The 22,578-nt window shown below is 38.9% G+C and overlaps 1 protein-coding gene across 8 annotated transcripts in view; it reads right to left on the bottom strand.

The window, feature by feature from the left end:
- LOC121512062 (epidermal growth factor receptor substrate 15-like 1) overlaps positions 1–20,446 on the bottom strand; it is a 45,348-nt gene extending 24,902 nt beyond the window's left edge. For 5 of the 8 annotated variants that reach the window (XM_041791052.1, XM_041791051.1, XM_041791057.1 and 2 more), the window contains exons 1-16: positions 20,375–20,422; positions 19,455–19,496; positions 19,174–19,263; positions 15,513–15,560; positions 14,931–15,026; positions 14,595–14,663; positions 14,249–14,374; positions 13,012–13,071; positions 11,920–12,162; positions 10,364–10,521; positions 10,076–10,232; positions 8,644–8,706; positions 7,561–7,646; positions 2,965–3,037; positions 2,605–2,766; positions 1,869–2,066 (exon numbers count right to left, since the gene is read on the bottom strand). In XM_041791052.1, coding sequence (XP_041646986.1) covers positions 1,869–2,066; positions 2,605–2,766; positions 2,965–3,037; positions 7,561–7,646; positions 8,644–8,706; positions 10,076–10,232; positions 10,364–10,521; positions 11,920–12,162; positions 13,012–13,071; positions 14,249–14,374; positions 14,595–14,663; positions 14,931–15,026; positions 15,513–15,560; positions 19,174–19,263; positions 19,455–19,496; positions 20,375–20,401 — 1,698 coding nt within the window. In that variant the 5' untranslated portion in view covers positions 20,402–20,422. Of the gene's footprint in view, positions 1–1,868; positions 2,067–2,604; positions 2,767–2,964; positions 3,038–7,560; positions 7,647–8,643; positions 8,707–10,075; positions 10,233–10,363; positions 10,522–11,919; positions 12,163–13,011; positions 13,072–14,248; positions 14,375–14,594; positions 14,664–14,930; positions 15,027–15,512; positions 15,561–19,173; positions 19,264–19,454; positions 19,497–20,374 lie in introns of all 8 variants that reach the window. The other 3 variants (XM_041791055.1, XM_041791056.1, XM_041791050.1) reach the window with 2 other exon arrangements.
- Positions 20,447–22,578: the final 2,132 nt, after the last annotated feature.

Genomic DNA, 22,578 nt, shown 5'->3' with positions numbered 1-22,578 from the left:
CATGTACATATGTTCTAGATTCATCTCATTCAAAGTGAAAAATGTCAATACTTTTTTTTTATCTTGATGATTACAGCTTACAGCTCAAGGAAATCAAAAATCCTCAATCTGGAAATATTAGAATGCTGTGGAAAAATCCAATCTGCAAAGGATTCCTGAACCTTTATTCCCTCATTCTGGTTCAGTACACACAACTGCAATCATGGGTAAGACTGCTGACTAGATTCTTGTCCAGAGGACACTCACTGACACACTCCACAAAGAGGGTAGGCCACAGGAGGTCATTGCTGAAAGGGCAGGTGTTCTCAGAGGCTGTATCAGATCATATTAATGGAAAGTAGACTGGAAAGGAAAAGTGTTGTAAGAGAACGAGCCAAAGCAGAGATGAGCTCAGCCTTCAGAAGGTTGTCACACCCAGCAGATTCAAGAGGAAAGGGAGCTTCACAAGGAGTGGGCTGAGGCTGGAGTCAGAATATCGAGCCACCACACAGATGGGTCCTGGATATGGGCCACTAGTGTTGTGTTCTTAGTGTCAGGCCAATCCTGAACCACCAACGTTGTAAGCTTCGCTCACCCAGCCTAAGGAGAAAAAGAACTGGACTGTTGCTCAGTGGTCCAAAGTCCTGTTTTCAGATTAAACTAATTTTTGAATTTTATTTGGAAATCAAGGTCCCAGAGTCTAGAGGATGATCAGAAAGGCAAAGAATCCAAGGTGCTCAAAGTCCAGTGTTTCAAGTTTCCACAATCAGTGATGATTGGGGGTGCCATGCCATCAGTGGATGTTGGTCCACTGTGCTCAAGTCCAGAGTCAATGCTGTCAGCCATCTACCAGGAGATTTTAGAGCCTCATGCTTCCATCTGCTGAGTAGGTTTATGGAGATACTAATTTCCTTTGGTACCTGCCCACAGTGAAGCCAAAACTACCAGAAACTGGTTTGCTGACCATGGTGTTACTGTGGTGTTTTGGCCAGCAAAGTGACTTGACATGGACCCCATAGAGAATCTCTGGGGTAATGTCAAGATTAAGATGAGAGACACCAGACTCAACAACGTAGAGAAGCTGATGGCTGCTATCAGAGCAACCTGGGCTTCATAACAAACCAGCAGTGCCAGAGACTGATTGACTTCATGCTATGTCACATCGATTAAGTAACTTGTGCAAAAGAGGTTCCAACTAATTACAGATTGCATAAATGAGCATAACTTACCTTTACCTTTTATATGGGGAAATGCTGGTATTTAATACATGATAGGACTTGATGTAGACCTGGTATCCATATGCACTGTGGTTTTCTACACTAGTGGAATACCCCTGGGTGGCAGACCCTATGTCAGGTTTAATGATTACTAATAAGGTGGTTGGGGAATATGTCAAGAAATGAACATGACTGTTCCTGGAAGCAGCATTAAGGGATATTTTTACAGGTGAACATGAGGAAATGATCAACTGCAGAGACTGTGACTCTCTATGTGACTTCGAACAGGAGTGGGAAGCAGTAGTATAGTGCGGACTGCAGGTCCCATACTTAGGAGAATGTATTCCTACAATACCATACAGAAAGGGAGAACAGAGACCCAGACTAAATCATGATCTGTGTCAAAAGGCAGGCCATATTTGTTTGTTAATGCGGTTGGGAGTGTGCTCTACGTAACCAGTAAAAGAGTGATGATAAACCACAGCAGCTGATGCTAAATGAAACTGACACAGTAAGGCAGAAACACATAAAGCTAAAGCTAAATGTTGTGTTGGAGTTCCTCTAGTGTTGAAGGAGGACCTCATACTGACATCACTGGTAATGACTAGTGGTGCAGTGGTGCCCTCTGTTGGCACAATTCAGACACACACATACACAGGACTTGTTTCCTACCTGGTTGATCTCATCCTGTGTTGCCTTCAGAGACTTGATAATGGTCTCCAGTTGGATCTTTCCAGCAGCCAGGCTCTGCTCCAGCTGGTTCTCCTCCTGCTGCAGTCGACCCAGGTCCGCCTTTGCCCTGCTAAGCTCTTCCTCCTGGCTCTGCAAGTCTGACTCCTGGGAATGGATCTGAGTCTGCAAAGTTGAGATCTGGGGGAGAAAAAAAATAAAAATAAAGGGGGAAGACCTAAGGTTTGGATCTCAGACATAGATGCCACTATCAAACCTAATTTTATTTTGTTAACCAAGTCGCACACTGCAGCAGTATAGAACAGGTCACACACATACCAACATTTAGTACACCCTTGTTTTGCATGCAGCCTCTTTTGGTTGTAGATCTGTTTCATTAAGCCTCAGTATTATTCGATACAGTTAACAAACAAACATAAAATTCATTGCTTTTGAATATTAAGAAGTGTCAAAGTGTGAATGATTTGGGCAATTGTAGGCTGAGGCTAACAGTTTACTAGCTTCTAATTTATCACAGACAAATACCACCACTACATGCACATTTGGCACTCTTGACTTTGATGCCACCTCAGTTGCCCGTTACTTTATCATTTGGTCGAACACCAAAATTCAACCTAAATATAAAAAAATCCAAACATAAGTAAAAAGTAAATCATAGCACCGTTAATTCTCTGGCAGCTGTAGCAGGTAAGTTAAAGTATCTTCCTTGTTTTCTCACCATCTGTGACTCTTCCTGGCACTTCATCCGAACCTCATTGAGCATGTCCTCTAATTTATGTTTCTGCTGGTCCATCTCCTCCAGGCGGTCCTGGGCATCTTGTTTTTGTGCCTCAAGTTCCTGCAGACTAGCAGTCTCTCTGTCTAGGTCACTCTGCATTTCCTGATAGGACATGTATGAAAAGAACCAGAGAGTCTGATTCAAGCCTTGTTTTCCAAAATAATATCTCCAAAACATAAAAAAGGTCAAATGAAGTAAACTAGCTGGACACAGACACCATGCAACATAATCTAAGTGATCAAATTGAATTATTATGCAAGTCAGCAGTGCAGTTTTAACTACCAAATAAAATGTCCTCACCTGCACCTCTGCACTCTTGTGTCTGATAGCCTCCTCCGTCTCCCTGATGTCCTGTTCTAGTGTGTACTTCTCCCTGGCATACACAAAAACATGAACAAAAACAACAGTGCACAGAAACAGACAAAGAAATCATTTTAATGACAAAAAAATCTAATATCAACCAAAAACTACCTCCAGTGTGCATACATCATCATGTATGAGTACCAAGACACTGAACAGGGATTCCATCAAATTCATAATGCAAAAAAAAAAAAAGGAAAAAAAAAGAAAAACAGGTGAATGATTGCTTCTATACATAGCCCTGTTTAGAAAAAGTTGTGACATTGTGTAAAATGTAATAACAAACAAAATGCGATGATTTGTGAAACACTAAAACCCTATATGTAAGTGAAACCATGAAAAGTGCTTTGGAAATTTTTGTTCAATAAATTTACACGAAGTTAAATAAGTCAAATTATTATGATAGTCGAACTACAACTGGATTTTTTTTTTTTTAGAATGCAATTAAAAATGTTCATCTACTGTAAAATCTATTTCTCTCGAAATGGGACAAATAGGGCTAAGGCATTCTGCATCCTCTTTACAACCTCTGCCTCAGGCTTTGACCCAGAAGTCAAAGAGCACAGATCCTTGCAATGATTTAAGTAGCACTTTCATCTGCCTTCATCACCACAGGAAAATGGGACAACGGGCAGCCCCATTAGTACCAAAAATAAAGCATACAGCATGTACGAATTTTATAGTACTGTAAAACTGCTACTGTTTTCACTGTTTGACAAACAGACAGTTAGTGGTCAACTTGAGCTAGCTTAAGCTGCACTGATCTCTATCCAGTCCTCCTATATATTGCTGATTTTCATGAAAGCCATTTCAGCCATTTTATGTTGAATGGAGCATGAATGGAGCTGTAGAGACATTCTCTGTACTGCAATTGAATACACACAAGCAAGGTGCTCTTCAACAGAGCAGAAAAATATTTAAAATATTTCAGAAGAAAAATGGAGATTAACCTTTGCCTCTTCACTAAACACAAAATTTTCTGAGTGAAATTATTTTGAGTTAAAATCAGAGACCTGGCACAGCGTTAAACATTTTTTTAAATAGAGTATTGGCAGGTCAGAGCAGGAAAAATGGAAATAGGAATCGACCAACTGATTTGGAGTCACTACATCTTTAGGACTGGGTCCAATAGTAATGAGCAAAGAGGGGCATATTGCTCCCTACCATAGCAGAATCAGACATATTTCTGTAAATAAATCCATTTTACCTAGTCTTAAGCCTTGGCTTGATTGTGTATGTAAGTGTACTGAATCAGAATAAATTTGAATTGGGAACTGATCTCCACAGGACCAGCATACCAAAGCAAGGGCTGCCTTATCCTTTTAGCATGAAGACAGGAATACTGGGTAAATAAAGGTATGATAAATTGATCATTCAAAGAACCCCATCTGGTAATGTCATGTTATACTGTCTCTCAAATAATAACAGTCCATAGATGTTCGGTAGCTGGTGTGTTTACCTTAGAATATTCCACTGGGTAAAGGCAAGAGTGCTGACGCAGCATGAAGAATAAGTGGTGAACAAACAAAAATTTGATAAAATACACACATCAAAGGAAGAGTGGACAGTTGGCTGGGTGACTGAATGATGGATGAATGGATGGAAAATAAAGACAGAAGTAAGATGAGAAATAAAAGATGAATCATAAAGCTTGTCCACATCTGAGTCATTTTTCCTTTTCAAGTGTGCATTTTATCACAAAAAAATGAAGGACCAGCCAGCAAATACAGAGCTGCTATGGGTAAGCTGAGGGCTGCCGTCCAAATCTCTGCAGCTGTGTCTTTTAGTTAAAATATAATGAAAAATGTCTTCACAACACCTCTAGATTACAATTTACAATAGTAAATTACAATAGTGATTCAATAGTCATACTTCCATTAAAAAAAAAATACCGACCTACTGGCTACAATCTCTTCACTTTAAAGAAAGTGATTCCTGTGACAGTGCAAAAAGAACCAGGGAGTTTTAGGGAAATTTGTAGTATCCTCAAAGGATACCATGATTTCATTGTTGGAAAGTGGCTTAGCCTGCCGTCCACAATTTTGTTTGGACAAACTTACATATTTTTAAACACAACGTCAAGTATAATTGGAAATCTTAACAATCTTAACAACATGTACAGATGAGGACAAAATTATTTGTCCCCCTATGAATTCTTTTGTTAAACAAGAGCAAGGAATCCTAGCACAGCTTTTCCGGACTTCTTAGTTGTATTTTGGATGCTTACGTTATTTTTCTTTGCACACAGAAACAAAATCATTTCACAAAAAAACAAAAACTTTCAACGTCAAAATTAGTCAGTCTCCTTTTTGCTGGGTAACAGTCTGCAGTTATTTGTTGTCATTTTCAGCAAGTCACGGTCTCGTCTCCTGAAGAATCCTTGGCCATTCTTTTTTTAGTCAGTCCCTCAAGCTCCACTGTTCACTTTGGTCTTCTAGAGGTAGTTCCTTACCAGGAGCCACGTATGTTTAGGGTTGTTGTCGTGTTGGAAGAGAAAACAACAACCCAGTCTCAGTTTTGCTGCTGACTGCTTGTGGTTTTCTTTCAAAATCCTCACATATCTTTTCTTCATGATTCCTTTCACGTTTATAGGATTCCCGATACCAAACGCAACATCTGTGGTTCACTGTTGGGACGGTGTTCTTGGATTATACACCTCTCCCTTCTTTCTCCAAACATGAGCAACGTCTCTATGGTCAAAGTGCTCTAGTTTGGTCTCATCTGACCAAAGGACATGCTTCCAGTATGCATAATCTTTCTCCACGTTGTCCTTAGCATACTTCAGTCTGGCTTGAATGTGTCTCTTCTGCAAAAGTGGAGGTTTTCTTGGTTTGCAACTTCTAAGTCCATTCCTGTGCAGGGCTCTAGTGATAGTCTTTGAGACTAAAATTCCTGATTTGGCTATGTCAGTCACTAGTATCTTGGCAGTTGTTCTGTGGTCTGTAGACACATCTCTCACCGGTTTTCTTTCTTGAGTCTTTCAAATTTTTGCTACCTTTCTCTGTCAGGCTTGTCTTTCTGCTTTGTTAGAATCAACTGTTCTTTTCTCAAGGTTAAAGTGATTTCTTTCTCTTTTTTTGCCATGATGCTTTCTCCTAACCTGACACGCCAAATGGATTTGTTTCACATATCCATCTGGGAAAGCTTCAATAGGAAATGTTTGAGAAAAACCAGAGGCTTTGAAAAAAACTCAGAGTGTGGTTTGATGAACGTTCTGTCTTTCACATCTCTACAGGCCAATCAGATCAACAAAACATGTGACGTAGCCGCTATCGAGCTGCGCGTGCGCAGCTACTGAGGAATAACGCAAAACATGGCGACTATAGACATCAAAGTACTCGACATTTGTCATTTTTGAAAAGAAAACAGCTCACTGCTGTTCTTTGCTCTTCTTTTAACGAAGAAATGTTGTAAAGTTCTGATAAAAATTACGCTTTACCAGCATCCATGCTAAGCTCCCCCGCCATAATTGCACCAGCCTCTTGCTGCTGCTTGTTTACGTCACGACTCTGCCGTGCCTGAAAGTACTGCCCCTCGTCGCTGATTGGTCCTGTCACTTTCTAACCGGGCCCAAACTGTTTAGATGGGAGCTTAACAAGATGGATTCACCAGTGAAAAACAAGGAAATGGGCGTATCTTTACTGAGATTTTTATACTACGTGTTAATTGGAAGATAACAGTTTTAACTTGATTTTACAAGCTTTGAGCATTATAAGCACATCATTGCACAGCAGAGGTTTGTGCTATGGTTCAACAAAAAGTTCTATATTCTTTGGGAAAGCTGGGTTAAAAATTCCTTGCTTTACTTGTTTTTTTTTGGGGGGGGGGTAACATCAGTTTAATGAATGGGTAATAATGAGTTTAATCATGATGGAAAATAATGTAAAATACCAACAAACAGGCTGTATTAAGCGCAATAGCAGATTTATCCTTTATACCGGCAAGCCTTTGCTTGTAATTTTGCTTGTCAAATTGTCTGAAAAATAATTGTGGTACAATCAGTACAGTACTATCAAACTTTGTTGTTAGATTTTAGTCCAGCTTATTTCAATTTCATTTGATAACATTTTTGGAATAAAAAACAGCAAAGAAAGGGTCATTTAGGTCAAAGACATGATGTGGTTGGTGCCTTATCTACAGAAAATGATAAAAGTCTGAATGTGAATGATGACAATGGATTAGTAAGGGAGATAAAGTTAGAGGATAACTGAGGAGGTGTGTTGGCTTCTGTGAGATGTTTGGTAAAACTAAAAGGGTTTTGACACAAGGAATCATTGAGTAAATCCATAAAAAAATTAAAAGTAACTTACAGCAAAATAGAAATTAAATTTTAAAAAATTTAAATTCAAATTTTAAAAATTAAACCCAAAGTAAGAGAATTTCTGGGTAGAAAAAACCTTGATGCATTGAATCAAATAGCTTTGTTAAAGTGCTATCACCAGTTTCTATGCAGCTTTGAAATTATATGCTAATTAAAGTTCTTCACTCTCAGTTCTCTTCTGGTATTTAGCTGCTGTCAGTGTTACTGATTGTTACCTCTGTAACTGAGCAATCTCCTGGCTGATGTCATCCAACTCTTTGATGCCAGTGAATTCTCCTGAACCAACCGAACTAGAGCTATCCTGTAGAGAGGCAGACAGACAGAGAAGAGGACGGGGGAAGACAAACAAGAAATAGGTTGGCAAATATAAAATGTATTTGTCCGAGAAAGTGGGATGATGAAACGATACCAACTGAGCCATGATAGACCAGGCCAAAGGAAGAAGGAAGAGGAAACAAGAGGATAGGAGAGAAACCAGCGCTCAATGAGAGGAGCAGCACAGAGGTTGAATCAGTAGGTAGGGGCTGGGTAAATCACCAACATGTGGGGGAATGTCACCACCACTGACAAACTGCCAAAGAGAGAGACGATTCAGGATTTTTTCATCATTTCTTTTATAAATAAAATTCACCTACCCCCTTAGAGAACATTCAAACACTTTTCGTGATAGTAACAAATTGCCAGTTTTCCATCCACCGACATCTATCTGTGATATTAGTCCAAGACTGTCTGCAGAAAATCAAAACACAAAGCTCTTTCTTGCCGTTCTTAATAAAACAAGAGTAGTGTTGAGGATTGGGGATTTAGTTTGGGCTAAATAACTGTGATCATGAGATAGTAGCCACCCAAATCAAAATCAATATTTAAAAAACATTTAACTTGTTGAGTAAAGTGATCTTGAATCTTCCCTTGGTAGAGTTGACAGGGTGAGACAATGTCACTGCACTGCATTGGAATGGAGAAAAAAAGTCTTGTAAATGCTTTACAGTAATCAGCTCAAAAAGCCAGCCACTGAAAGCATTTGAGTTTATACACTGTAGGTCCATATTACCTACCCACAACTTGAACATTATAGCCTGAGAGAAGAGGAAGAGTGGAGAGTTGGAAACATCAACAGTGAAGAGTCAGGTAACACAGTGGGCAATAAGTGTTTTTTATTTAACTGATTTACCTCTCCTCCAATTTGTAATTTCCATGTCTATGTGTTTGGAATGTTATTGTCCACCAAATAAGCAGGTTAAGCAGAAAAGGCACAAGAAAAACGATGCATAGGAGGAGAAGGAGAAATAGTGACTCACCCGTCTCATCTCAGACAGAGCAGCCATCTCTGATCCCACAGGGGTCATGTATCCTGACATACTCTGTAGCCACAGAAAAAAAGCCTCTGTTATTGGCATTAATGATAAAATATAGTAACAGTTATGACTGAATACTACCACGCAATGTGAATACATTAGACTACATAATATATGTCTGTCTAGGATTTCCAGGTGTTTCTAGCATAGGCAATTTGTAATGTTAACACCAGAATCTGTCTAATTCAGCATGGTAGGTATTGGATGTGTTGGTACCGGTACTATGTTGGTGCCAGATTTTGATGCCCATCCCTAGTTAACTAGCATGTTTTGAAAACATAAAAACATAGGCACATAACCGAGGCAACATTTTTGAGACCTTTGGCTCCCATAAGTAACATGTCTGGAAAACTTCCCAAGAGTTTTTTTTTTTAATTTTTATAACTGACATGGTGAAGGCAGGGAACCTGTAGAGAAAGTGAGGTTCACAATAAATGACAAATATGTTAGATCTTCTTTTTTTCTATTAATGTGTTGCTGTTTTGTATCTGCTGTTGTTTAGTACAAAACTGTTTGCAGATTTGCGTTTGCACAAACGTCTTTCCATACCTGAACATTTAATTTCTTTTCTTCTTTTAATATGTTTGTACTTTTATCCTTTTATAATTATCATTTTTTTCATTCATTCAATCATTTAGATGTGTTGTAAAATATTTTTTTTATTGGGGAGGAGGTTGGGAATATGTGGGTTAGCGTATGGGTGGGAGTTTGGTGATACTAGTATACTCTTGTGTTTGTATGCTAGCTGATGTTCACATGGTGAAAATAATAATAAAATATATATAATGGAAAAAACACAGCAGAACCAGATAATATTTAGTAAAGGCTGTGCATTAAGAGTGGCCTCTTAACTTAGCATCTTTCCTGCACATCCAGCCAGCATTATCTGTAACAGCAGTATTTTCTTGTGCTTGTCAAAAGCCATGAGACATGCAGGCTCTGCATGCACAGCAGTCAGTTCACTCTGAGATCTGGTTAAGGAATGCAATAATGTGATGCACTACAGACTTTCTTGTAGATAAACCATGGAAGACAGGAGACTGGCGAGGTGTCATTTTGCATTAAGCACCAACAACATTGCAGCAAGATTTGTTCCAGGGCAATGCTGAACATCCCAGTACAACTAAGTTACTATTGCACACGTGCATATGGCAAGTGCAATAGCGCAACAGTTCAACAAGAACTCATGTAGCCCTAATAGGAAGTGGTTTAAGGTTAAGTGTCTTCAAAATGTTGATGAGAGGAACTAAAAGATTCATTTCTGAACCTCATGGTTGGTGGATTACCCTCAGTTCCCTTTAAGACCCATTAGATGCACCAATACATTGACATATCACTCTGCTACAGAAAACATGCACCATTGTGCAAGACCTACTGGTACAGGTGTGCCTCTCTCAGAGGGGGGAATCATGTCAGCAGTCAGGGCCTGAGGAGGGTCGATGCCCTTGCTGACTTTCTGCTGGATGAGATACATAGCAAGGGCAAACTGCTCCCTAGTCAGCTTGCCTATCTGCCTTGTATCTGACAAAGCCCTGCAGAAAAACATTCAGTTAACTTAATTGCACTGAGCAAAGTGACTATGATGTTGAGCAGAACTGGACATGCACAGAAAAAAGACAACATAACAGCTGAATCTTTATTAAGAGCACAACTGATGCCCTACCATATATGGGCGAGGACATTCTGAGAAAGTCCAGACTGCATAAAGATCTCCTTCACTTCCTGTCCGCTGACAAAACCGTCCAGATCAGCATCAGTCTTCAGGAAAATGTCGTCATAACGACCACGGTCTGATACTGGGACCACCCAGGTCACTGAATGCTGAAACAGAGAGACATATTTAGTTGTGTTTATCTTAATAAAGCCTGCTAGTGTTTTTATAAGTACAGAGGTTTGATTTTTACACGTCACATAAATTTGCAAAGGCTACTTTATTTAATCTGCGATAAATGGACATGACAGTTTTTTGGTTCTTCCCAGTACAACCAGTCATGTTAAACAGACATCATTGAACTATTTATACAGCTCTAAAACATAATCTGCTGTCATTAAGTGCCTTGAAAAATATATATTATTTTACCATATGGCTGATTTGCTGAAATTTAAGGTCTTAATTTCCCTTTGCAGCAAGAGGAGGGAGTATGAAGTTGAGTTCAGATTATATTCATTACTAACTTAATGTTTGAGGTATCTACTGTAATAGCCTTGCTTCATCCTGTCTTAATTAACGTACTGTTATGACTCAAAACACATATTTCATCAGCTGAGAATCTGTACTGACCATGGTGAACATAGTGAAGATGTAGTCATAAAAAGACAGCACCTCTCAGCTAAAATAAAGCTGTTTACTGTTTATTCCCTACTGATTTCTGTAACTCATCCTTTCTTCAACTCAGTGCCTGGAACAGAAGAGAATCACCCTGCATGTGATGTTACATGTATAGCCACACGACACAATTTTTAAGCCCGATTTAAGGCCAGCCCGTTTTAGTCCAAACATTGAGTGGATAATGTCATGACTTTCAGAGTTAATTTTTAAGTAATATGAATTGAGTAGTAAATAAAAATATGGTACTGTCTAATAGTGCAGGCTATGGTTGTAAATTTTACTAGACCACAATATACATAGTTAGCATTTAAGTAAATGAAAGGAGGATAATTTAGCTTAATGTCAAGGATCTAATAGAGTTTTAGGGGCCTTGATTGGAACATAAAACCCTATGTTTATCTGAAACCTGTTAGCTTCCTCCTGAACAAAAACTGAATCAATGATTTAGAATCAGTAGAAGCTAAATCTGATCTAATATTGGTATTATTCTCATTTATAAAACATTTTACTTTCTCATTCTATATCGATCTCATGGTATACCTACAGTAAAATAATGTAAATGCAATATAAATGAGAGCTAACTAGCTTCATATAACACTTTTTCTCTCTGACATGACACCATTCTATTTGTATTGTGTCTGCTGTTACTTTTTGTAAAGCCTCCATTGATCACTCACTATGTTTTATTAAAAGTTTTAATGAGAACGACAGAATTTTTATAGGCACACAAAATCGGGAGAAACACATAAAAGATGAAAAGTGGAACTGGTTTAACATAATAATACACACATTTATGTCATAGTGGGAATGTCTGAGATGATCTATTCTTTTTATTATGGTCTATGGTCAGCTTACCTTTCACAGTACTTGGTTTGTGTATTGTGTATTACCTGTGCAGACTTGAGCGTATGTTTGGGTGACAGGCTGCCGGTGCTGTTGAGTGAGTTCATGCTTCCATGTGAGGGTGTGGAGCGCAATGAATCTTTTGGAGGAGGAGGGCTAGCAGGCAGGCCAGGCACAGAGCTGGCCACTGAGCCCAGACTCTTCTTTCTCTTCGATGGAGGGATGAGGGCGGAGGGAAGGAGGGCAGGAACAGGCTCCTTCTCCAAGGCCCGATACACAAGGTGCATAGCCTGAAAAAAGAGATCTGGTTGTTAGTTTATACAGACTGATTTCATGCAAAGCTTTTTAAGAACTAAACCAAAAGGAGCAATATTTGGCATATAAACAGCTGTAGTAATAAAAAGAGTGCACAAAAGTAATCAAAATGGATCAGGTTTTACAAAGCCAAATCCAAACATCCACGGAATTATCAAAAAGTTTAAAAAGTATTTGCATTAGTTTGATTATAGGCTATAGTCCTTCTGGTCCACTGGTTCTCCTTTTGACTCCCCATAAAGATGCAATTTTGCACATCATCCCCAACTCTCTCACTGCATATTCCCCATCTATCTTGCCCACATACAAGCAAAAGTGCCCCAAACAATCTGATCTTAAAAAAATCTAGATATGGTCAAGGGGTTCAGTTATTGTTCAGGCCAAACATCAGAATGCAATAGATGTTGTATCTCTCTTGAGTATCTCAGAAACTGCAGATCCCAAGAGATTTATTTTTCACAAACAACACTCTAAAATTTAAAGAAAGTACAGCAAAAATCCTTGAAAAATATCCAGTGTTGGGGCAGCTCTTTCGGGGAAATGGTTTGAGAGAGGTCAGTGAGAAAGGTTTACCCATTGACCTCTTCAACTTAAGTGCCTGTAATGTAGTCATCATCAACATTGAGCAAAATATTTATATTTTATATTTATATATTTATAACACTTTGCTGAATCCATGACACAGAGATTCTAGGCTTTTTTTAGGTGATTAAGGAGGTCTAATCTAATATTAATATGATGCAGCTTATGAAGTGTACGTACACTTATGCACTTGAACATTACATATTAAACATATATATATTAATAAGAGAGATAACACTCACCACTGCAAACTCGTCTTTGTCCAGGTGGCCATCTTTATCTATGTCACTTAGGTCCCATACCTTATAGCAGGGAAAAAGCCATGCAGCGTTAATGAACAAATATACAACATGTAAACAACTGCTGAGTCAGTCATAAAGGCATTCATGCTTCGTTATATTTGAAGGGAAACACGTCACATTTGAAGTCTGAATGAATGGTCTACTCTTACATAACTTAAAGAATAACTAAACCCTCACACCACTTATGCACCTGGGGATTTATTAATCAGTTAGGGACCAAATCTTGAGATTTTAGGACAAAGTATTTCAATTCTACTTTGGTAGAAATCTTCCACTGCAACTGAATTATTCTGAGAAAATTTCTACTGACATATCTGTGACAAATGTGGTGTCATCTGTCGTCACCACAGAGGTCAGCAGTACCCAGAGATCAGAGATGTTGCTGTGAATTTGTGGGGAATGTAGAGCCGCTGCCTGAGAGCCCAAATAAACTGGGTTTTTTTTGGTCTTAAAATAAGTACGATAGAAGACTGGCTGTGTCTTCGATATGACCATATATCTTCATTACCCCATTTAAACTGTCTTTCATTAAAAACAACCACTAAATTCCCCTTTAGCTGCAGTGCCGGACTGAACGCAGAAGTTTTGCTGGCTAAGGCAAGACTAACCAGATATGTCGCCGTGACACTCTCTGTTTGTGGGTAATGTAGTGTCGTTGACCCTGATTGTGAATAAATTGTTTTTATCCAAGAAATAAGTGGATAGCACATTAACTTCATTGCCTAATTTAAATTTTCTTTCATTGAAAAACAACCATCAAATTCACTTCAAGTGGCACCGCTGGACTGAACATGATAGTTTTTTGGGCAAAGGCAGGTTTAGCCAATCAGAGAGTTGCTATGACATGGTAGGATTGTAGGTAATGTAGATTACTTTGGGGAGATCACGAATAAACCATGTGTTTCCTAAACAATGTTGATGACATGAAAAATTGTGTCTTCTCCATGGGCATATATCATTGTCTCACACTTATGGAGCTTGTGGCTTATAATCAAATCTAAAGAGCAACATGGAATGACTGATTGTATTTAATAACCCCCCATCCCCTCAGCCATTTCCATAACATTCTAAAGGTTTTTTTTCCTGGCTAGATGCACCACAACTGAATCTCTGGGGTTTAGTTATTCTTTAAACAGCAAGTCTAATTTTAAAATGGAATAAAAAATTAAGCCAATACCTTCCCAAGAACATCCAGAGGTAGCTTTGAGTTGATAAGGACAGGTTTAACCTTCTCTCCTGACAGCAGGCCATTCACTGGAGCCAAACTTTCAAAAATCCCATCAAATTTACTCTTCTCCTCAGGCTACAAAGGAAAACACATTCAAGTTATCTGAAATATTTGATTGGTAAAGTTAGACTGACTCAGGCTGACTCTGTCTTTTCACTTACAAAACTCTGAGCTTATTCACAAACTTGAAAGAATACTGAATTTTAAAAATAACCTTGTGAGGACCCTCTGTGTCGACAGCTTTACACTACTTTGTGTGGTGTGGGTGTGTGTGTGTGTGTGTGTTCAAACACACCCTGACAGCCCAGTATAATTCGCTGGAGAGAGGAGCTGTGCTGCCTAGAGACGGACTGCTGGTATCCTTCTGAAATCAGACATAGATGGCTGTCAAAGCACTGTCACATCATCAGTTCATTGGATTGAACACTCTTTCTTTCCACCTTCTTTCTTTTGATACAAGACTCCAAAAAACTGATAACAGGAGCACATCAGACATGACCTGTTTACAAGATAAATTATTTTTGTGTTATGGAGTAACTAAAAAACACCGGAAAGAATATACATAAAACCCAACAGACAAAAGCTGTAGTAAAAATATTTTTTTAGCATGTAATGATAGAGTCCGACTCACAAACTTGGGGGGAGGGACAGTGAGGTTGAGGCTGGACAAACTGACTTCCTGACCACTCTGAGCACAGGCCACCAGCCGAAGAGCTACGTAGAACCCCTAAGAAAGAAAACACAGTGTCATCCATCAAGTCTGTCTCATTCGCTTCATGATTAAACAACTAATGTAGGCTCCGTATGACAATGCATTATATATTATTTGAATCATTAAAAATTAGAAAATAAAATATCTACCTGGTGTGTTTGCTTCCCTTTTGTTTTAAAAACAAGTATTGGCTAATTGTGAGGCATGTTTTGGCTCAACTTTAACTTTGATAGACACTGCAGTTTTACAACATTATCACATTAGTTTTCAGGCTTCTCTGTTTTTGTACTTCATTTCTTTTCCTTAGTGAAAACCACTGCCTCCACAAAAATCCATTACTGCCTCTGCAGTCTTCAGAAGTCTGCATCACATGACCATCATTTTGATCCCTGCTGTGAATTGAGATACACTCACTACTGTACACCGCAGTTTGAATGAGAAAACTAAAGGGATTATAATTACCAGGTAAAATGTAGAATTTAGTCATGTGGCTGTTCATACCTGTTTGTCCAGAAAGCCTTTGCCATCAGGATCGGCCAAATCCCAGATCTAGATACAACACACAAACAAGACATTAAAGACATCGAATAATAAAGTCTAATTTTTGCCACTGTGTTTATTTAAGCCCCTTTAAAGTGATTTAAAAATCTTTATTTATGTTTGTATGACAGGCCACTGTATTATCAATCACCAGGCCAAATTTCAGTCATGAAAAACATCTTTAAGTGTAAAAAATTAAGTTACAAAACAATGAAAAATTGGGTATTAATACCTGCTCTAGGGTGGTGTGGGCCTGTTGGTTGAATTAGCTGAAGCCACACCCACTCATGAAAAATACAAGCCTCTAAGATTTAAAAAAAAAAATTTTCCTGAACTCTCTGTTATGATACTTTTAATGACATGTCGGCTACCGTGGCTGATACTTTCAATGACAGCAGTGACATCAGTTAACAGTGGACTGTCCTGAGATGAACTGCTCAGTCATTCTATATCGCTGTAGCATTAGGTAAGCAGGGTAATTTCCCATCAAAACTGGTGATGTCATGGGCTCAGATTTTTGTCCTGCCAAAATTAAAGCCAGGAAAGAGGTAGCAACTGTCTAACGGTCTAAATCTTAAATTCAGTCACACATGGATCTCAGAGTTTTCACATGTTAACAGCAACCTTATTCCAATATGTCTAGTTCTTTAAGACACAAAGTTTGGATTTCACTTTGCAGGGAGTTTAAGGGTAGGGTATGCTTCCAAGAACCCAGTTTGTGCAAAAATTTATCCGGCCACTTCAAAACTCTGCTGTCAACAGAGGATGTGATATGGTCCTTCTTGGATTCAAGGAGAAAATATGTTGATATTTTTCATTGCCATTTCTCCTACATGTGTAACAACAATATCAAAGATTTTTAACAAACAACAAATCCATGCTTGGTTTCTTTTGATGAATAAATGACACAACAATGAATGAGTTTTTTGGCCAACTGAAAAAAAACCTTGACAGCATGTACTGGTCTTAATTTGACAAGTCACCCAGCAGTTCCTTGTTCAGCAGAAAGAGCAGACAGAAATGCTGTCAAGAGAACATATGGATGTATGATATTTTTATTTCAAAAACAAGGACTTTGTAAAATTCTACTTGAATTTTAAGAATCAAGACCACAGAACCCCAAGCGGGCCTCCCATCCTATACACCAGAGACCATCATGGGGCTTCACACTATGACTTTTGGCCATGCAGATCCAAGACAAGTTGTGCTGATTAAATTTTCCATAACTAGTTTGGCCACATCGGGCTCACTGAGCTACGGCCAGAGTGGTCCTGTTCAAGCGTGCCCATGCCACCTCTGCTCCGCTAGTCATCATTCAGGGACGCCCTACTGACGTGTTCAAGGAGCAACCACTGCTCCAAACTTTGAAATATCTGCTGAATCACCAATATAAGAATAAACTCTGAAGTAGAAAAAAATGGGGGCTTCTGCTTTTTCTGGCAGAACAAGACAATGCTTACTGCAGCGCAGCAATATAAACTCAGTGACTTCAGCTCTAGACAGCGTCATCAGCATCATCAGCTCTTCCCCCAAATGGATACCTCAGATGTGGTGGCGAAGAAAATGTCAAACCAAGCAGAGCCAAGTCGTTCAATGTAATGGAAAAGCCCCATCAGACTGGGATAAAGGTTCTCCCCCAAGGTAATGGCCCTGAGAGCACAACCAAAACAATGCAGAGGTAGCTTAAGCATAGCTTTGCCTGGACAGAGTCCATACTTTAACTATATCAAACATCTCTCAAGGAACCTGACATATCTGTCTACAGAGATTTTCTGCCCAAGCTGAAAAGTCTTTCAAAAATCTAGAGAGAGGAAACATAGATCTAGGTGCTCAAGGCTTTTCCAACTGTAACCATGCTAACCAGATCCTGTTATCACAGCCAGAGGTGCTTCAACCTTATACACAAAGAATAATCTCAAATACCAGTTAACTTTATAGCCGAGTTCTTTCAGCAGATTTAAGATTTTTTGAAAATCTTGTTTTGCTTCGTCATTATGAGGTATTGGTGTAGACCGATGAGCTTCATTTTGGCCCATGGCAGCAGTATCATTGTGACTGAACAATAATCCATTCATCTCTTCCCAACAGCCATCATAAAAGCAGTAGCTAGTGCCTACAGCTGAGAAAATCATGTGATTGGGACAAGTTTGTTGGACCAGGGTAAACAACAATGAAATGAAAAGCTGTAAGACCACATTTAATTGCTGGCCATACCAGACTAAAAACAAACAAACTTGATCATACAAAAATTGAAAGGCCAAGCAGACACCTTAGCAAAGTAAATTCCAGGATTGACTTTTGTTTTACATTTTACAAATAAAGCACAGTCACAGTGCATGACTTAAGCTGCACAAAGTTAAGTACAGTGGTGTCACAACAAACTAATTACCATAGGAGGGTCAACACTGTAAAAAGTGGGGAGGAGGTGAGCTGCTGCTCCAGCTTACCAATACAGTCAGGAATGCATGCCTGACAGGCCAATCATAATTAAATTCTAATAATAACAACCGTGACACATTTGAAATAACCACTCAAACAAAAGGTGAAGAAAATAAGAAACCAGAAGATAAATGCTTGAAACATAGTGCTTTGTATATTTGTGAGACAGCCTCACAAGCTGGCAGGGCTTTTAGGGTGGGTGGCTACGGCACTGACAATTTGAGAAACTTTGCCACTTTATACAGTGAAAGCCAGAGAAATGGAGACATTAAAGATTGTCACTGGACCTTGCCAATTAAAAAAATTAAAATATGAATTGATGGTAGATAACTTTTCAACATTAAAGACACAGATGGTCTTTATCTGAGCAACATTTCATCAAAAGTTAAATAGTTGCCTTCTTGACAACTTATAACTAAGTAAGCTTTTTCTCTCAGGAGCTATTAAATTACAATCAATTAAATCTAATTCTATTTACAACATAATCGATACACAATAAGACACCATATAATTAACATATGGTAGGAAATTACTTTGATAGATTGACAACAGATGTTCTGTTTTGTCACATTTGTATGTTTTCCATTTGCACACCAAATTGTTCTTAATTGTACATGTTTGACTTTTACACAATGTGATTCCTTTGTTATACTTATATTTTCAATTGATGTTCAGGGGTTTCCATATGAATAGTTTTTAGGGTTTTTAGTAAATCACAATCTCACACAACGTGGATATTTGCAAGAAGCGAACCACAAAACTGCATCAAACCCAATAATAGGAAAACCATTTTGTTCCTTCATTTACTCTCAGTATGCAAACATTTAACATTTTGGATGACCTTCAGAGTACTTTCGTAGCACCTTGTCATTCTGCTCTCTTAAATCTCAACACTTGCACTAAATGGGCATGTCTGCCATGTAATAACTATCAATTTGAAATAGAGCTGGGCTAGCTTCAATAAAGGTTGAAGAATTTTCAGGGCTTTTTCTTTTGCCATTTGGCGCAAAAAGAGGGAAGGCAAGGTTTCAAAATAATAAAAATCAGTCCATGGACACCTACAACCAATGTCCTACATGCCAAAACCAACTGCTGCCAAAGCCAACACAACATCCTGTAGATGTACTGCACAACAGATTTACAGCAAAGGAAAACAAACATTATTGCTTTTGTCACTACCTACCTTTCCTAGTGTAATGTCAGGGAGACCAGATTTTTTTAAGAATAGGGCAGCTTCTGTTGGTCCCACTCTCCCTGTATTCCCAGGGTCCACCTTGAAGAAAAAAGAAATTATTTTGTTGTTTCAGAAATCTGTTTGAACTGGGGTAGTTTAAGCAATTTTTCATACTCTGATTAAAACCTCAGTTAGCTATTTCTTGGACAACTGTCAACATATAATATTTAAATAAATACTCTGGGGTTGCAGTTAGATTAATATGCAAATATATAGGCCCATAGCCTTACCTGTCTGTAAAAGCTCTCATAAACAGGGTTCCCGCTTGATAACTGTAATAGAGAGAGACTGTTATAGCACTGAAGAAACCCCCTGCACTCCAGGTATCAGTCCTGTCAACATGCAATGTACTCTGTTTTTTCATACTGAATTTGCCAGCGTATTTCAACCAGTAAAAATCGGAAGTGCTATTCCTGGCTCAAACAGGACAGCCAGTTGTAGCACTAATTCAAACAATCAAAGTCACCAACTTGGTTGCTCACATTCAGTAACCAAGATATCACAAACCAGCTGCAGTGCCATATTATATGGCTGTTGCGCAACCACTGCAGGCAAATAACTGTAATTTCACCGGGTGCTCATTAACGTTAACCTTGCGAGCGGTACATATAAAAATAAGTGTTTCTACTCGCGTCAGTGTTATTAATCAAAAGACAAGCCCAGGTTAGCATAGGTTAGCCCTCTATTTAGCATGCCCTCTAGCCTTACGAGCATGTTTATCGCCATCCTTACTACTTGGCATCAAGGCTAGGCTAGCTAGGATTTGCTAGCTTAAAATCTTGACCGTAATATCTATAGGTTTCGGTACATAAAACGTTCATGCGCAGGCCAGTTTGTCCAAAATCAGCACATAGCCCTTGGCGCATCTTAAAATTTGCAATAATCGAGTTAACGATTATCTTATCGTAAGTTAACGGCTGCACGGCTAGGTTAGCTACTATCAGCTGTGGCTAACAAGCCCGCTATCTAACGGTACTGAAACAGGCCCTATGCCACTGTCAGAATAATTCTGCTCTGATTTCACAGCGAGCTTAAGTTTAGCTGGAAGCAAACTGAAAATGGACTGTCATGAATGAGACGTGTCGTGTTATGTTAGTAAATGTGTTGCTCTGAATTTCAAGAGTGAAGGCGTAAATAGCTACATCTTTACCTGGGTGAGAGATGTGAGAGCTGCCATCTTCCCTGTTGCTGAGGGAACGCACCCACCCTCCTTCTCCAAGGCAACACTCCCCTTAGCGGACAAACCCATGCCTCACCATCCGGGCGATAATCGTGGCCGGAACTCTTTACAAAACCTTCAATTTGATGCGCAAAACACTGTCTGCAAAACAGCCAGCTTTTTAAAAAGATGAAATTCCCCCAGCCATATGTTTCTGAATTGAAACTGTTAATTCGGCCCAATTATTTTATCAATAAATGGCATTCAATGTTTTATTTTTTGGCTAATATCGGTGGACTGTGACTCTCGCTGGTCACACTTAACACCAAAAGATATTTATGCATTTTAATTAAAACTAAATATATGTTTAGATTTCAATTAAATAAAAAAAAATGACAACATTAATCCTGCTAGTAGTTAGGGGAAAATACAGTGTAAACAAGTTGAATGAAAAAAAAAAGGTTATGAATGGAAATTTGTCTTCCCTGAATTTAGAGTGATTTTGGCTTAACTCATATAGAGTTAAACTGAACACTTTAAAAGTGTCATTATTGGTCCACATTACATTTGGTTAAACTACACTTTTGAAAGTGTAAATATTTTCCAATCTGACAGAGCTGCAGTAACACTTGAGAATCTGTGGTAAGTTGGGTCTCGTCTGGCAAGATCAAAGCAGAGAGTCATCCTCATAGAAAGGCAATTCATCCTGATGAAGAATACACAATACACGTCCTTTGGGAACACCTAAAGTCACAGGCATGGCCTCTGACGCAGTGGATAACTTCATCCATGGTGCAAATTTGGATCAACATTGTCATAAAATTCCAACACTGAAAACCTGTTTTTCACTCAGAATGGAGTTAAAATTACACATCGGGAGTAAAAATCAACTTTATAATGTATAACCCTGAGATATCAACTCTCCAGCTATTGCTGTTTTGGGATGAGATATGGAATCATTCTCCATTCTCATTCTCTATGTTCTAATGTGTATTTAAGAGGTGGAAAAGTACAAGAATACTGAACTCAAGTAGAAGTATAGTCACTCTGGTTAAAACTTTCTTAAGTAGATGTAAAAGTACTGATTTCAAAATGTACTTCAAAAGTGTAAGTATCTTAAAAAGTTACACATTTACAGTAATTTGAGTAAATGTGATTAGAACTTTCTACCCCTGAAGAGTAGCCCATTTTAATGTTTTTTTTTTTTTTTTAATTATTGTTGATGTTTTCTTTTTCTGGCGTAGGTGATGTTTTGTGCACGCACACCTCATCTCAGAGCTTAAACGGAGCTCAGTGAAAGTTCAAGCAGGAAGACTGTTTCTACTCATTCATTAGTCACCATTCGTTCATCTCTTCCTTCTTCCATTCTTTCTCACTTCCTTCTCTGGTGATCAGCTGATTATGGGCATTCACTTTATCAAGTACTCAGCTAATCAGATTCCTCCTTCCACTACCTTGTATCTTGTTCAGGAGGTAGAGAAATTTAAAGGAGGCAGGTTTTTGAGTAGGCACCGGTCAGGGTACTAAGGAATGGGAGATGCAGGTAGATTTGGAAGGGAAACTTGTTGTGCCACAAGAGCTAGTTTGCACTAGTTTGAGGCCTTACATAGTTCTATGGTCTACCAGCCAGCATATAGTTTATTTTATAGAACTGGCAGTTCTCTTGGATGGGAACAGCAAGGATGGAAAGTTAGGGATTGTCCAGTAGAAATGGGGTGTAGAGTGTTTGTGGCAAGGTCAGCAGTTTCTTTACTTGGAGAGCTGTAAGTGCGGGGACAGAACTTGTGAAAGATAGTTAAGGAGATGGCAGATGATGCAGTTCAGACCAGTCAGTGGATTTGGATTAGGAAGAATAATACTGGCTGGAGGCTGAATAATGGTTGCTAGTTGAAATTATGAGTTGTGCTGGGGTAGTTAGAAAAGGGAGGTAGAGCGTCAGTCTAGTCCGACTGGGATCGAGTTCTAACCCCACCTCACCCTAGCTCTGCCTCCCCTAACCTTTTGCTAAGCCTGGGTCAGTTGAAGGTGTACTTATGAGTCATGCTAGGGTAGGTGGAAGGGGGAGGTAGAGTGTCAACCACCTTCAACAGACCCTGAAAGTGGCAATTCTGTTTGGCCATGTTGTAGGGTTGGTATGAAAGAGAATGTCTCTGTGTTGGGGTGGTGGACAGTGAGAGCTAGCATGGAGGGGGGTG

This window comes from Cheilinus undulatus, linkage group 7 (assembly GCF_018320785.1).
Source record: "Cheilinus undulatus linkage group 7, ASM1832078v1, whole genome shotgun sequence".
Classification (NCBI taxonomy): Eukaryota; Metazoa; Chordata; class Actinopteri; order Labriformes; family Labridae; genus Cheilinus; species Cheilinus undulatus.
The sequence above is the reverse complement of the archived record's forward strand: the minus strand, read 5'-3'. Positions and strand labels throughout refer to the sequence as shown.